Source organism: Prunus persica, chromosome G4, assembly GCF_000346465.2.
Source record: "Prunus persica cultivar Lovell chromosome G4, Prunus_persica_NCBIv2, whole genome shotgun sequence".
NCBI classification, from domain to species: Eukaryota; Viridiplantae; Streptophyta; class Magnoliopsida; order Rosales; family Rosaceae; genus Prunus; species Prunus persica.
This window is the reverse complement of record NC_034012.1, coordinates 12,958,963-12,974,696: the sequence shown is the minus strand read 5'-3', so window position 1 is coordinate 12,974,696 and position 15,734 is coordinate 12,958,963. Positions and strand designations below refer to the sequence as shown.

The 15,734-nt window shown below is 36.2% G+C and overlaps 2 protein-coding genes across 2 annotated transcripts; both read right to left on the bottom strand.

Moving 5' to 3' along the window:
* Positions 3,128–9,261, bottom strand: LOC18778300. Its single transcript, XM_007213136.2, has 6 exons — positions 7,953–9,261; positions 7,233–7,409; positions 6,857–7,147; positions 3,920–4,879; positions 3,637–3,813; positions 3,128–3,549 (listed from the first exon to the last, which is right to left on the bottom strand). Exons 1-6 carry the CDS (start codon positions 8,862–8,864, stop codon positions 3,250–3,252), a joined length of 2,817 nt encoding a protein of 938 aa, XP_007213198.2. The 5' UTR covers positions 8,865–9,261; the 3' UTR covers positions 3,128–3,249.
* On the bottom strand, positions 10,136–11,990 carry LOC18778863 (putative F-box/LRR-repeat protein At1g56400). Its single transcript, XM_007214386.2, has 4 exons — positions 11,088–11,990; positions 10,651–10,830; positions 10,289–10,561; positions 10,136–10,144 (listed from the first exon to the last, which is right to left on the bottom strand). Exons 1-4 carry the CDS (start codon positions 11,988–11,990, stop codon positions 10,136–10,138), a joined length of 1,365 nt encoding a protein of 454 aa, XP_007214448.2.

Below are 15,734 nucleotides of genomic sequence, written 5' to 3'. Positions count from 1 at the left end.
CCCTGTGCTAAAATTCATTCGAAAAGTCAATTTTCAGTCAGAACCCCTCTAAGAGCTAATACTATGTTTAATTAACTTTCCCTACAAAAACCAAATATAAGAGATATACAAACATAGGAAATAATGCACTTATCAAATATCATTACAGTAAATTTCAATTAGACACAACTAATTACATGATTAATATTTATTGTGAGCTCACACATGATGGAATATCTATCTATACTTATATAATGAACAAAACACTTATCCAAATTCTGTTTAACTTTGAATATGTATATTTTCCAATTATGTACTAATTAGTACACACTTTAGTTAAGGTAACTACTGTATGGTTTTCCATGAAACAAAATCGGGCTGATAGTTGAGCAGGTCATGTTCATTTAGTGACCCCCTAAAACCTATAACAACCTCTCTTAATTTTTTTGGTTATGCACTTGTAAACTGGTACCTTGGTTTCCTTCAACATCTCAAGAGGCTTCACCTTAAATGGAGGTTTGTAATGTTGAAAAGAGGATTAAAATTAATTAATAAAATATCATCATATGTGTATATATATATATATATATATATATATAAAGTTGTAACTGAGAGATCTCTCAAATAAGCTTATTTGAGGGACATTTTTGTAGTGCTCACTTTGCATTGTATTTCAATAATCTAGAACAACCGAATTTTTTTTTTCAATATTTTTCCAAATATATCATTTATGTAAAAGATCACTTGAATTTGAAATGTACTTTCATGAACATTGTGTTTTCTAGTTTGTTGGTCACAACTAAATATCTACAATGACAAGTAGATGAGGAAAGTCATGCAATAAAATTGATTAATGTGGCAACTAAATGAAAAGATGATGGGTCATGCAGTAAATATGTTACAGTTTCATTGATTATGAGTACCAGAAGAATTCTCCAAGGGCGGATTTAGATGGAAAGAGTCTCCAAACAAAAACGACTTGTTGGATATCGTGACTAACTGAGCAACTAGCTAAGCAAGATTAGCCACGTGCCATGTTTTGAGAGGTCATCGCCGTAGCCAAAGAAGCTTTGCCACAAGTCACAACTAGAGGTCATGTCAAGTCTCACATTGGAATACAAAAAGTAAAAACTCCCCATTACCTATAAAAGGAGATCACTCTCCACTTAGAAAGGGCTTCTCCCTTCTTCCTTTCTCTTTGGGTCCAATCATATGTACACTGTAAACAACTATATTATTATAATGAGAATATCATTCTCCGTGAATGTAGCCTAGTCATTAAAGTGAACCACGTATATGTTTTTTTGTATGTTTACTTACTTTCCTTTCGTCATATGTTATTACCTGATGAAGGCATACATGAATCTGCCAATGACACTTATCTTGCCGAAGGTACACACACCTACTTAAGGCCCTCACATTCACACATAATCCACCACTTCACATCTATCTAAGTTATGTCCAAGTTATGTCCAATTTTAGACATCAACACAACTATTCAAGAAAAACTTGGTGCCGAATTGTTCAAATTCATGCATTGTAGTTTTTCTATGTCAAATGTTACTGTAAAATGAGGTCTCTTCGTCCAAAAAAAAGAAAAGAAAGTAAAATGAGGTGAAAACAAATGGTTCCAGTCACATGCAAATAACCTGCAAACAATTGAACACATACAAATAACAAATAAATAAATAAAAACATGACAGTTCTACACAAGGCATTGCGCATATATATAGTGCTAATATATAGCTAATAGGGCATGCCTTAAAAATGTGGGTGATATATATATATATATATATATATATATATATATATATATAAAAGTCCCTTTCTATTGAGGGATCTTTTGAATAATTTTATTTGAGGGACACCCTTTAGGGTACCCTATAATTTTTTTTCCAATGATTCAAACCATCTATTTTTTAGGTCTTCATTCATAGATCATCCTTCCAAAAAATTAGATAAATCAGAAACCGTTTCGACATCCAATTGTGTCTTACAAAATCAAAGAACACGGTTCTTCAAGAAAGTACTAAAATTTCAATAACTCAATTGAATTGTCAAATGATATCAGATTCAAGTGATTTTTTGTAGAGATGATCTTTGAATGAATATCTACAAAATAGACGGTTTGGATTAGTGAAATACAATCCGAAGTGTGCCCTACAAGGAGTGTCCCTTAATGGAAGCTCTATGTATATATATATGATGTATTTTGTTTTGGTTTTCTAACTTTCCCATACAGAGCAGATTTCACACATATACCCCACAATGCAAAACATATATGCTTACAAATAAATGTTTGAACTGGTATTTCAAGTACAACACTTTTTGTACACACAACAGACAAAAAAAACTGCTATGAATTGATATTGGACGCACCTTCAGTGTATGGTAGGAAGGACCATATATTAAAAAAAAAAAAAATTTAAGAGTACAAGTAAAAAAGAAGGGTTCGAACATGAGACCACTAGTTAGCAAGTCAAGATCCTTTTTCACTGGGCCAGACCTGTCGGCATATAAGTTTATAAACTTATAAATGAAAGGTTGAATAAGAGGGAAATTAGGTACCTGAAGCATGTAAGAGCAAACTTTCAATGCATGATGAGGCAAAGTTTAGAGAGAAGAGAGAGCATCACCCATTATCTTATAACAATTATCCTCCCAAAGTCAAGATTCACATCTTCCAAGTCTTCAATGTTTGTCTACATTTGTGGGGAAACTGCCAACATTGAAATAATACCTCAAATTAACTGCCTTCATTGAATGCCAAAGACCAACAAACAGGCCTCTATCAACCACCAGGGTTCTTAGCTTTATGTCATTTTCCACAAACTAAATGACAGTCTAAGTATCATTTTTTCATACTCAGACTTTGGAAGTAACCCACAGTTCACTATCAGAGCCTGGACAGCAGAAAAGTCGAGATGATTTGATGGCAATGAACAGTCAGTCCTTAACCTGAAGTTGGGGCTAGCTTGTGCTTGTGCTTGTGCAACATGAAAATTTAACGAACTTTCAGGTTATATAAATGATGTGACAACAATGTTCTATTTTTTCTGGTCAACAATGAGATTGACGATGTCGTTGTGAGAGTAAATACGACATGTGAAGACCATTTTATCCTTAAAAATGCTCGAACACTATAAAATTCAAAACCCAAACTGAGGGACTACAATAAGAATCGAGTAATAGTACAGTGACTACATGAGCTTCAAACTTCAAACGCACACGAAAATAATTAAAACATCCATCAAATTTTGTTATTTCTCTTTACAAAATGGTAATTTGCAGATGTTGTGAGGCACGTCTCAATGCATACAGTTTCTCAGCTACACTTCGGTATACTGCAGGGTTTCCATGGTTGTTGATTTCCCTTGAGGTAACCACAGTAAGCTTCTGCATGACACGACCATGGAGGACCAGATAGGCCAGTAAATAGAACTCATTTTGTGTCCCCTTGAAGCCCTTGATCTCCACCTCTCTCAGAGTTCGGATTATGCAAGAGTAAACTATCGGGTTTTCGATCCAAACATCAAAAGGGTTGAGTGCATGAAATGGAGCTTCATCTTCCTGCAAGATAAAATGTTGATGACATAAGTTAATACAAGTTAATTAGAAGACTAATTACTAAAAAACTAATGAGTTATATATACCCACATGGAGAAAAATTGTCCCGCGTCGTATGTCGATGGTGAGAGTCTCCAACAGAGGACAACTAGTTAGGAAAAACTTGATCCCCTTTTGTTCATTGTAATGCATAGCAGTCTTTAAGGTCAAGTTTGTGACGCTCAAACGCGGTTCCATACCAATTGGCTCCGGTCCCATGGTAATAGCCTGCAAACAATCAACACATCATAATTAATAAGAACAAAAATTAGAGACGAAAAACTCGTTATGTAAACCTGAAAATGAAATGGTTATGAATAGTGAAATTGAGTACCTGGAGCGTGTAACTGCAAACAGTCAAAGCCCTCGAAGGGTAAACTTCACACAGGAGGTCATAAAGAAGATAACCACTATCTTCATCACACATAGAAGCAAGACCAAAATCAAGGTCAACTTCTTCCAAGCCTCCAGTTGAGTTCACATCAAAGATGGCCACAAAGCCAGCAAATCTCAAATATTTTAGGTTCGATGCCTCAATTGAAATCCTCTGATAACCCGAACACATGCACCTATCGACAACCAAAGAGGTTAGCTTTAAGTCCTGTCCACAGACATCAACGCTGTTGGTGTTCCAACACTGCTTTAGATTTAGACTCTCAAGCAGCCCACAGTTAACTAACAGAGCCTTGACAGTAGAAGCCCTAAATTCAACCCAAGCCAAAGAAACATGTTTAAGGAACCTAAAGTTCTTGAACTCAGACACAACAAAATTGTAGGAAGAAAGAGTTAAAGACTCAAGAACATGATGGCTGTAGACTTGGGAAGGCAGATCAAACGACACCGGATGAGGGTTGTCGCCAGGATCAGATAAATCCCAGGTGGGTTCAGAGAAATCAAGCCCCAAGTGTTTGACATGGCGAGCAAGAGAAAACTTGAGACAGTTTTCGACGAAGATTTGGGAATTTCTAGGGTGAGAAAATGTGAGAGAAAACTTATCTATGTTGTCTTCTTGGTAGTTTGCAATCCATTGCTGCGCAAAGTCAATGAAAACTTGTCTCTGAATTTCTCTCCTTGCATCGACGTTCGCAAAGAAATGTTCATTGAACTCAATGTTTGCGGTTGAACGCCAAAGGTGACGCCAACTGGTGGACAAAACGCAGGTTCTTACGGCTTCTTTGAAGGGCAAAAGTGAGATTATGATGAGAAGGAGAGGCTCAGGCAAAGTTGAGAGCCGGTCCATGTTTGACTCTGTTTGTGGGGTGAGATTGAAGAATTTTCTTTTATAGAAGACGAAAAGGAGCGGTTACATACAGGCACAACGTTTGCTCTTGTGTTGTGTCACTATGTGCGACATTTCGTGAAAAAAAAGAAGAAGAAAAAAAAAGGTTATTCCTAGAAAAATTACCTATTCGTTTTTAAGGTGGCACGTCACAAACTTTGAAAGTATATTTTCTTCCAAATACAACAACATTTTTACCTATGACACACAGAGGTACTATATTGCGCTCAACACTATTGTCTGCTTTCTTTTATAGACGCCAAATGTGAAACCCCAAATGAAGAGCATATCTGACTAATTTTACCCCATGAAAAACTACACTGATTTATTTGAGAGTTTGAAAATTCCATTATTTTATGTACTAGCCCCTGGGGCTAGGTGCCAATTGATTATTTATTTATTTTAGAATTAGATAATGGATAGTTGTGTTTCATAAAAATCGAATTTATTATCTAATTTTATTTTAAATTTTAAATTTTTTTAATATAAAAAAGTGTGAATTTAATATATTATTCTCATTTAATTAATAATTTCAATTCTTAATGTTTGTATTACCCAATAATATTTTCTAATATTTTGAATGTTTTACCATTTTCTACCTTTTACTTTATATATACTAGCCCCTTGGCACATGCTCACGCATGTGCCAATTGGTTTTTTTTTTTCTTTTTTATTTTCTTTTTAGAATTAAGAAAAAATAACATGGATAGTTATGTTATATAAAAGTATGACCTATTATCTGATTTTATTTTTAATTTAAATTTTTTTAATATGAAAAAAAATGAATTGACCATATTATCCTTATTTAATTAATAATTTTAATTATTAATGTTTGAATTAACCAATAGCATTTTCTGGTATTTTGAATGTTTTACCGTTCTTTGTCTTTTACTTTATATATATAGATATAGATGACAGTGGAAAAAAAAAAATTTGTCAAAGAACAAAACACATACATGTAGTCTATTCAAATGGATTCACGTTAATAAAAAGTGCGTCCTATTGTTCATTTTGAACCCTTTTGGATGGTTGAGCACAATATGAGACAGAAAACATCATAGAGCATGAAGAATCACTTAGAATTTCAAAGGTCAAATGTAATTTCATCATAGTTTCAAGGGATACTTATAACAATTAAGCCTTGAACAAATAAAGAAGAAACTTGTGCTTTTCCCAGGCAGTAGGCGCAGACCTAATGATGCCTGTAATGCGTGCGCCACTTTGAAAGTGCCATACTTTGGAGGTGACATGAAATCAGGAAATGAGGAGAAACTGAATCAAAATTAATGTGATGGGATATGGGGCAACTTGTAGCTTGACTTTGTGCAGTAGGAGTTTGATGAAGAATAATTGAATCATTACAAAAGCAACTTTCTTTTCCAGTCGTTTTTTTTGACCCCAAAAAACTGCTTTTGGTATCGAGGAGGGGATCCCAAGTACCCCCATCAATGGAAACTACTCATTTTTATATTACATCCAATTCTGTTAAAAAAAAATATCCATTTTTAAATTGTTAATTTTTTTTATTTATAATTTAAATCATTTTTTTTTATATAAGCGATAAAAAAATCGAATATATGACATCAAATACATTTAAACAACATACAAACTCTTTACTAGTTGCGCCCATAGAGGATATATATAACATGCTGTAAATGCAAAACTACTCTCCTTAAACATCCACTCCATGATTTGATAGAAAGCACCAAAATTTCGCCAATGAAAATACAACAAAAGAAATAGTTCACATTAGTCATTCATTACTACATCTGCTCATGTATTAGTTGTTGTCCGAATCTTAATTTGATCTAGACATCTTCGACCTTCAAAAAACAAGTGATTCTTGGGTAGGGACTGACTCCAATAATGAACGGCTCTGTTGCCGTATGAGCAGTCCCTATACAAGAATTCTCTTCCAAAACACATGAAACTATTCCTATCACTAGAGGCATACAACAACAGGTTGATCAAGTCATTTATCATTTAAAGAACCGTTATGAGCAGATTTTGCGAGGCACTTTTGATCATAAGCGCTTCTTTGGCAATATTCCGATAAACTGTTGGGTTTCCTCGATTGCTCATTTCCCTGGAAGTAATCACAGTAAGCTTTTTCATGACACGGCCATTGGTGACCAGATAGTTCAGCACGTAAATCTCATTTGGTGTCCCCTTGAAACCCTTGATCTCAACCTCCCTCAAAGTTTGAGTCACGCACGAGAAAACTACTGGATGGCGGATCCACAGTTCATGAGGATCCAGTGGATTATATGGAGCTTCATAATCCTGAAGAAGAGATCAATGTACATATGTAACTTGCAGTTCATTAAAAGACTACGTACTTTGTAATTAAAATTTAAAGATTACCCACATCATGAAAAATTCTGCCGGGGCCTAATTGGATCTCAAGAGTTTCCAAATGAGGACAGCTATTCAAGAAATATCGGATGCCGACTTGTTCGTAGTCATGCATTGCTGTTTTTAATGTCAAGTGTGTAAGGGGAAAAGACGGCTCCATACCAATGAAATCCTCTCCCATGCTAACAACCTGCACACAAATAATTAATTAGCACGACGTCAAGCTTGTAAATGCATGCAATTTATAACAGATTTTCATGGAGATTTTTTATTTTTTTTTGCTTACTTGATGTGAGAGTTAAATGTTGTATAAAATATAAATTGGGATAAGTTTTGCTCTATTTCTAAATATACTCAGAGAGTCACAGCAGATTAGTGATGGGTACGGTTCGGTTTTATTCGGTTCAGTCGTTATTGATGTAATGTATAAAGTTATAAGGATTAATCTAGTCACGTGTAAACATGAAACGTGATGAAGAAGTAACTAAAAGATCTTCTAGAGACGTCTGGTTTACGAGATAACAACATAATTAACACTAAAGCAGATTGATTACACTAATCGACAACATGCATATACGCCTACGGAAATATAAACACCTGATGTATTAAACTCAAGACACTTTCCTTTTCTTTTCTCCACCACACACAAAAAGCGCAGCACAAGTGTATGATAAAAGGTCCCAAATAGCCAAACGTTAAAGTGAGATCCAAGTTGCAGAGGGAAATTGAGTACCTGAAGTATGTAGGTGCAAACAGTCAATGCCCTCAAGGGGAAGACTTGAAAGAAGAGCTTATAGAGAAAATCAGCCATAGAACAACTGCACACAGACTCAAGCCCAAAGTCAAGCTCCACCTCATCTAAGCCTCTATTATTTCTGGATATATCAAAACTTGGCAGGGTCCCAGTGTACCTCAAGCAACTCAGATTTGGTACCTCAACTACAAAACAAGGATGATAAAACCTGCACTTATAAACCACCAAAGTTTTCAGCCTTAAGCCCCTTCCACAAACACGAAGGAAGTTCTCCATGCTCCAACAGTGTTTCAAGCTCAAACTCTCAAGATACCCACAGTTCACAAGCAAAGCATTGAGAGTGCATGCTCCCACTTCAACCCAACCCAACGAAACTTCTTGAAGCAACCCAAAATTCTTGAACCCAGAAGGATTAAACTTGCAAGAAAACAGAGTCAGAGATTCAAGAACTTGTTCATGGCCATAAACAGAGAGAGGCAACTCATACGACGTCGGATCGGCAAGACCTTCAAAGTCATCTTCATTCCATGTGGGGTCAGAAAAATCAAGCACCAGGTGTTTGACGTTGCGCGCAAGAGAAAAGGTGATGCAATTTTCCACGACCATTTGGGAATTTCTCGGCTGAGAGAGTGCGAGAGAGAATTTGCTTATAGTGGGTTGTTGGTAGTTTGCGATCCAGTGCCGCACAAAATCAAGGAAGACTTGTCTCTGCACCTCTCTGCTTGCGTCGACGTTGATGAAGAAACGCGCGTTGAAGTCGATGGTTTGGGTGGAACGCCAAAGGTGGCGCCAACGCTTGGAGAAAAGAGAGGTTCTTGCTGCTTCTTTGAAGGGCAAGAAGGAGATTATGGTGACGAGGAGGGGCTCGGGTAAATCTGAGAAGCGGTCCATGTTTGTGTGTGGGATGGGATTGAATTGAGAGAAGTTGCAGGGACTGGTTGTAGAAGAAAGAATTGTGGAGGAGACACCGTTTTGGGGGTGGTGTTGGGTTGGCGAACAAGTTCGTGTTTCGTTTTCCTACATTTTCCTAAACGTGGGGAAGAGGCGGTTACAGGGCACACAAGCGTTTTTCTTTTTGATAAGGGCACGCAACAATTTTCTTTTTGATAAAGGCACACACACAATAAATTGATCGAAAAGCCTATGAGTTGCTTTGCATGTGGCGGTTAGCCTTTGAAATGTTAATGACAGGTGTCTGTTGACGTGACAATGTTTTTTTCTCTCATTGTCATTGTCATTGTCACGTCAACGTTCGTCAACGATAATATTAGATGTAGTAGAAATTAAATGAAAATAACAGTGAGAGCTTTTGATTCACGGTATTTGTCTTAATGAGTTAATTTCGTACATGTTATCTTTATACTTGCAAGGCACATAATATTCCTCCATCACAATTTGTATGAAATTTAAAATTAATAAGCAACTTCAAATCTAACAAGATAAGGAATCAAGTTAGGAACATGTATTGAAGAAGGATCTTAGCAATGTGTGTGTGTGAGAAAATTCCACCGGAAACTCGTTTAGATAATAATGGAGCTCAAGCTCGTTCAGATAACTTTTTCCTAAACTCAAGCTTGATTTGGCTCTGCTAGTTTGTGAATCTAGCTCAAGCTTATGCTTGACTTGGCAAAGGGAATCATGACTTTACTAACAAGTACTTAAACCTAGTTCAAATGAGCAAAAATTGAGCCGATATATGAGAGGGGTCGTGATGTTGTGTGAAATAAGTTCTTCTTGATTATTATCATATTGGAAGAAAAGAACATTAAAAATGGGTCTCATTGACCAAATTAATACATGACACCGAGAGGTTGTTCCTTTCGAAATGACAAAAGTGCGCAATTTGGTTATTTGATTTGGGAAAGTTAATTAACTAATTTATCTAAAATATTCCCCTGTAAAAGAAATTGAGATCCATACAAGAAACTCATATACAAAAGTGAGTTTTGCATGCTGATTTGTGAATGTGACCAACGTACATCGTCAAACGTATGTAAGATTTTTGTATTTTCTCGTTGATAGCAAAAACAAAAATAAAAATCTGAAATTTTTATTTATTTAGTTATGAAGATACAGCAAAAGAAAAAGTTGACACCAATTAATAATACTTTCTTTTCTTTCTTTGTTTTGTCAAAGATTTTATTAGAAACGAATAGAAAGGTTTACGTCTGCTACAAGGATATTAAAGAACCATTCAGTTCCAACATAATCCCGAACATGAGAAGCCAAGTGTAGAAACGAACTTCAAATAACAACATCTGCTCATGTGGTCTTGTTGTATGTATTTAAATAATTATAATCTGCAGATTTGGTACCGTTCTAGGTAAATCCCGCGTCTTTTCAGCTACCATTCGGTAGAGTTGTGGGTTTCCACGACCGCTCGCTTGGCTTGAAACAATAATAGTAAGCTTTTCCATGAGGCGGCCATGGTAGAGCAGATAGCACATGAAACCGATCTCGTTTGGCGACGCCCTAAAGCCCTTCATCTCAACCTCTCTCAGAGTCTGCGTTACACACGAGAAAGTAATCGTGTTCTCGTCCCACATATGTTCAGGTTTCACTTCAGCACATGGAGCTTCATATTCCGTCTGGAGCCATAACAAAACCAGAATGTGTATATGTTAATTAAAGTCTAATTAATTACTAATAAATATATATATATATATAAAGGACTCACATAATTGATAATTCTGGTACGGGCATGGCTGTCTATTTCGAATTTCAGAGTCTCCAGTTGGGGACAGTTTTTCAAGAAATACTGGATGCCGTGTTGTTCATGGTCATGCATCGTCGTTTTTAGTGTCAACTGTGTAATGCCCAAAGGAGAACCAATGCCTTCCTCTCCCATTGGAAGAACCTGCAGACACACACAATTGATCATTAGTTAACACCATCTCAAGCTTGATTAACAAAGATGCGTTATTTGTACCATATTTACTACTCATATTGTTGACTACACATCTAATACAGGTTCTGAATTCCGCATTTATTAGTGGAGTCCACCTTCTTTAGAGAGATGATAAGCAAAATATTCAATTAATGTGATACAATTATTAATGAACTATAACAAAGTACAATTTTTTTTTTTTTTGGAAAGTGTTAAAACTTAAGTACCTGAAGCATGAAGGTGCAAACAGTCAATGCCCTCATGGGGTTGACTTCATCGATGAGTTGACCAAGAAGATCAGACACTGCCTCATTCCCATGAGTCTCATGCCCAAAGTCAAGATCCACCTCATCCAAGCCTCCATTTCTGAGTAAACAAAATTTTGGCAGGGTCCCAGAGTACCTCAGACAACGCAGATTTGGTGCCTCAAATTCAAAGTAAGAACACATAAACCTGCACTTATAAACCACCAAAGTTTTCAGCTTTAATTCCCCTACTCGAACACAGAAGAAGTTGTCCATGTCCCAACAGTGTCTCAGGCTCAAACTCTCAAGACACCCACAGTTGGCCAACAAAGCCTTGGTAGTGCTTTCCTTCATTTCAACCCAACACAACGAAATTTCTTTAAGCATCCCAAAATTCTTGAACTCGGACACATTGAAGTTGCAAGAAGACAGAGTCAAAGATTCGAGAGGATGGTTATAAACAGACAGAGGCAGATCAAACTGCGTCGGATGAGCAATATCGTCGAGATCGTGTACAGCCCATGTGCGATCAGAGAAATCAAGCGCTAGGTGTTTGACATGGCCGGCGAGGGCAAATGCGATGCAGTTTTCGACAACCCTTGGGTTATTTTGTGGCTGCGAAAACTTGAGAGAAAGTCTGTCCACGGTGGGTTCTTGGTAGTTTTGAACCCACTGCCGCACAAAATCAATGAACACTTGTATTTGGACCTCTCTATCGGCATCGACGTTGGCAAAGCAACGTTCGTCGAACTCGATGTTTTTCGACAAACGCCAAACGTGACGCCAACGCTTCGACAGAACGGAGGTTCTTGCCGCTTCTTTGAAAGGCAAGAAGGAGACAATGGCGACGAGGTGGGACTCGGGCAACACTAAGAAGCGGTCCATGTTTGTCTGTGTGGTGGGATGGGATTGAAGTGAAAGAAGTTGCAGGATTTTATAGAGGAGGAGGTTGTTTGGAGCGGGGGTTGGCGAAGAGTTGTCGCTCTTTGATTTTTGGAGACGATGGATGGGGGGAGAGCAAATAAGTTAAATATTTCAAGATTAGGAAAAGGGACCATGGTATTAGAAACTGATCCAAAAGTATTTTGAATTTTACTTTACATGCGGCGGTTGAGAGGAAAAGTTTTTGAGAGGGTGATTACATGTGGTTGTGTACGTGACAATGTTGGTTGATAGAAATAAATGAGAATCTGATTGACATCAAAGTAAATGCTGTGTTGGTATATATATATTGAGAGATTCCTTAAATAAGTTTATAAAACGATACATGCTACATGATAAAATTTTAAATAAAAAAAGGTGAACGTAAAGTGTATAATGTTTGCGTGTCATAATTTTCTGACTAAAAATTAACTTTAAAATCGATCGACTAGCAATTTTATTTATGAATTCTACTCATTTGATTAATTAATACGATAAAGAGATCTAGTTAAGTAAAAGCACGGAAGAAGAATAATGAAATCAAACTATATGAGGCTCATAAGTGCGCTTCCCGAGTTGATGATTAACAAAAAAGAAAAAATATTACTTCAATTGGGAAGTTTAACTTAGTTAATTGTGTTCTGCGCCGAAACATTAAGATAAACACGTGAAACATAAGTCTCACGTGCTTATTTTTGAGTCGCCAATACAAACCGTTAAGCGTATGCAAGACCCTTACCTCTCAAGAGTGTAACATGACATGTATCTTGGTTTTATTCATGAGATGCAACTCCTAGAATGCAACAATGGACATCCGGCAGAGCCACACTTTGACCTATAATGGCCGTGACCCCCCCAAAACTTCAGCATTTCGTGTTAGTTCAAATTGGTGTTGCTTGATTTGAACTTCCGTAATATCTTGTTAATATATGTGCAAGATAATTTACGCTGTGTAAAAGTAACATAAATAAATATACACATACATATACACATACGTACGATTCGAATTTCACTTAACGACGAACTGACAGCTCATCTGTATTATACAAGTTTATTTTATGTGTATAAAAAACCGTTCGAAGTGATCGGTTGAGCTCCATCCCCTTCACACATATGGATCCAATGACAAACATGAACTATGTACGGTCTAATAGCCCAAGTGTGGATGCGGGGTTTATAAATTGGAAAGGAAATGAGTACAGATCAGAAAAAAAGTAAAATAAATCGTGAAAGAGATATCTTTAATTTTAAAATCTATTTGTTAGTCCTGTGGGTATTCTTCAGATTTTCATATGATGGTTGACAAAGGGGAATTAGATGATATACTATTAATTTCATATATTTCCCTATATACATTCTCTATTTTCCTTCTTATCCTATAATGTCATCTCATCTCTCATGACGATAAGTGTTCATTTTTTTTATGATCAGTTCTACAAAAAATCACTCAAATAAAAATCGTTTTAATTTAGACGATATTTGGCAGGACTATTCCTTTAAGGATGACATCAAAAACGGAATATTATGATCACAACACCATGTTATTGTGTAATAAGGAGATATAAAAGGAAAAAGTAGCTAGCATTCCTCATGCACAAAGAGTGACTTTAAACATTCATAGAAGAGGATCCTTCCCTAACTTTCTTTCTCACATTCTCTTCTTTTTCTGAAAAATCCAAATCTAAACCCTTTAATTTCATTTAAATGAAATCCAACAAATTTGTTATTATTAATACTACTTAAAGTAAAATATATGTAGATTGTTTTCAAATTAATCCACCACACTCAATCTCTTGGACCCAATGAAAGGAGTTTTTCCTCATAAGTTTGGGCCTATTGTGGGACATGATGTTACTAAGGCAGTCATTGGGTTGGTTTTAGGTGAGAGTATGTAGTGCAAGTTAAATCATAAAAGTGCAATGCGACATGTAAAGATGATCTCTAAGGTACTTACAATTTAAAACCAGTCTACGTTTGTGGTTCTGGAAGACAAATAAGAGGACAAATTGTGGTGGTGAATTTTATGGTCTTAAATTTGGATATGGTGCAAGCATACGACCGTATGAAGTGAGATATTTACTAGCAACGATGCGGAGAATGGGCTTTGCGAATCAATTTTGCCCCTTGGTGATGTATGTTGTTACCTTACTGTTAGTATTTTGCAAGCGGTGTCAAACAATGTTAGTACTTTGTATTTCTATTAAGATGACCGATAATATACTAAATTATACACACTACACAGATACTAAAACTCAAACGTAATCCAAGACCTTACTTGAGAAAGTAATTGCTTCAAATTACTACAATAGTATATCCGTTGCATATTTTCTATCTTCTAATTGAAAGTGACTATACTTTTATTTTCGGGCGAATAAGAGAGACCTCCTAGTGTCCGATTTCAATTGGGTTTGTCCATTGGCGGACCCATCTAATGACTACTGTGGGCGCGCACACTTAAAAAAACATTTTCAGCCATAATGTTTAACTGTATTTTGGTTTATACAGGGACAACCACATGACCCATTATTTAATTAAACCTTCAGATTTTGGCCCAATCCTTGCCCACACTCTGAACTCAGTCACTGCCACTTCCATGTGACTAATCACCATTGGACCACATACGCGACAAAACTCGGTTCATAGAATACCTAGAGCGTTGTCGCCCCTGGAAACCGCCTAAGGCACTCATACTACCCACGTGTCAACCTCTGATTGGGCCTTTGCTCGGACGCCACAAGTTGCAATTGCCTACTTATTTAGTTTAGTGGGTTGCGCATTGAGTTTTTATCAAAAATAGTTAAAATTTATCTCATATTTTTATAAATGTCAGTTTTTATAAAAATTTTCAAAAAAAGTCAAAGACTCACTTAAATAGACTTAAATACCCTCAAAATTAAAATCCACATAAATAAATAAAAGAAAGTCAGTAAAGAAAATAGAAGAGTGATATCTTGCAGGCACTGCGAAGCAAGACTGCTGATAGGGAAGTGACCTTTGAATTGATCCATCAGTAAATTCAGTAACATGTTTCGACTTTCCCTGTAATGTGCAATTATATGCACCAGAACCACTAATGAATGCCTTTGCAATTGACTTTCTGGTCAGAATCTTGAGGCAATCCACCAGAATGCTCGATGTCTGCCGGATAAGCATTGGATATCTTCTTGAGTCATGTTTTCTATCTTTACTTGATTGTATTGAATTCCTCTTTCCTTTTATTTTACTACCACTTTGAACTACCTTCTCTATATTTCGGCCGATATCATGTAAAGATGCTGAACTCGTAAAACAGGATTCATTAATTCTCAAGGTCTCTCAAAGATCGACACAGCTTCAGCTTGAATGCTTGGACTAGATTGCGTTCCCAATGCACTAATTATAGGGGAAGAACTTGGTAGATAAAGATGACAAATCATCTTAAGGAACCAAACCAATTTTTGTCAGGTCCATATCAGGCACAAAAGAAGGACATGTTAATTCATTTGCTGCAATTAACAAGAACAAGGATAAAGAAAAAGAGAGATTGATAGCATTGCAAGAGCACCTATAAACAATGCTATGATATTTGAATAATGCATGAAAATGGCTAAAGAGAATGGAGAGAATAATGGAGTTGCAGAACAATGCAGATTTCTTTTATTTCTTTATGTGAGTTTTAGTTGTGAGGGCATTTAAGTATATTTAAGTGGGTTTTTTTGTTGCTATTTT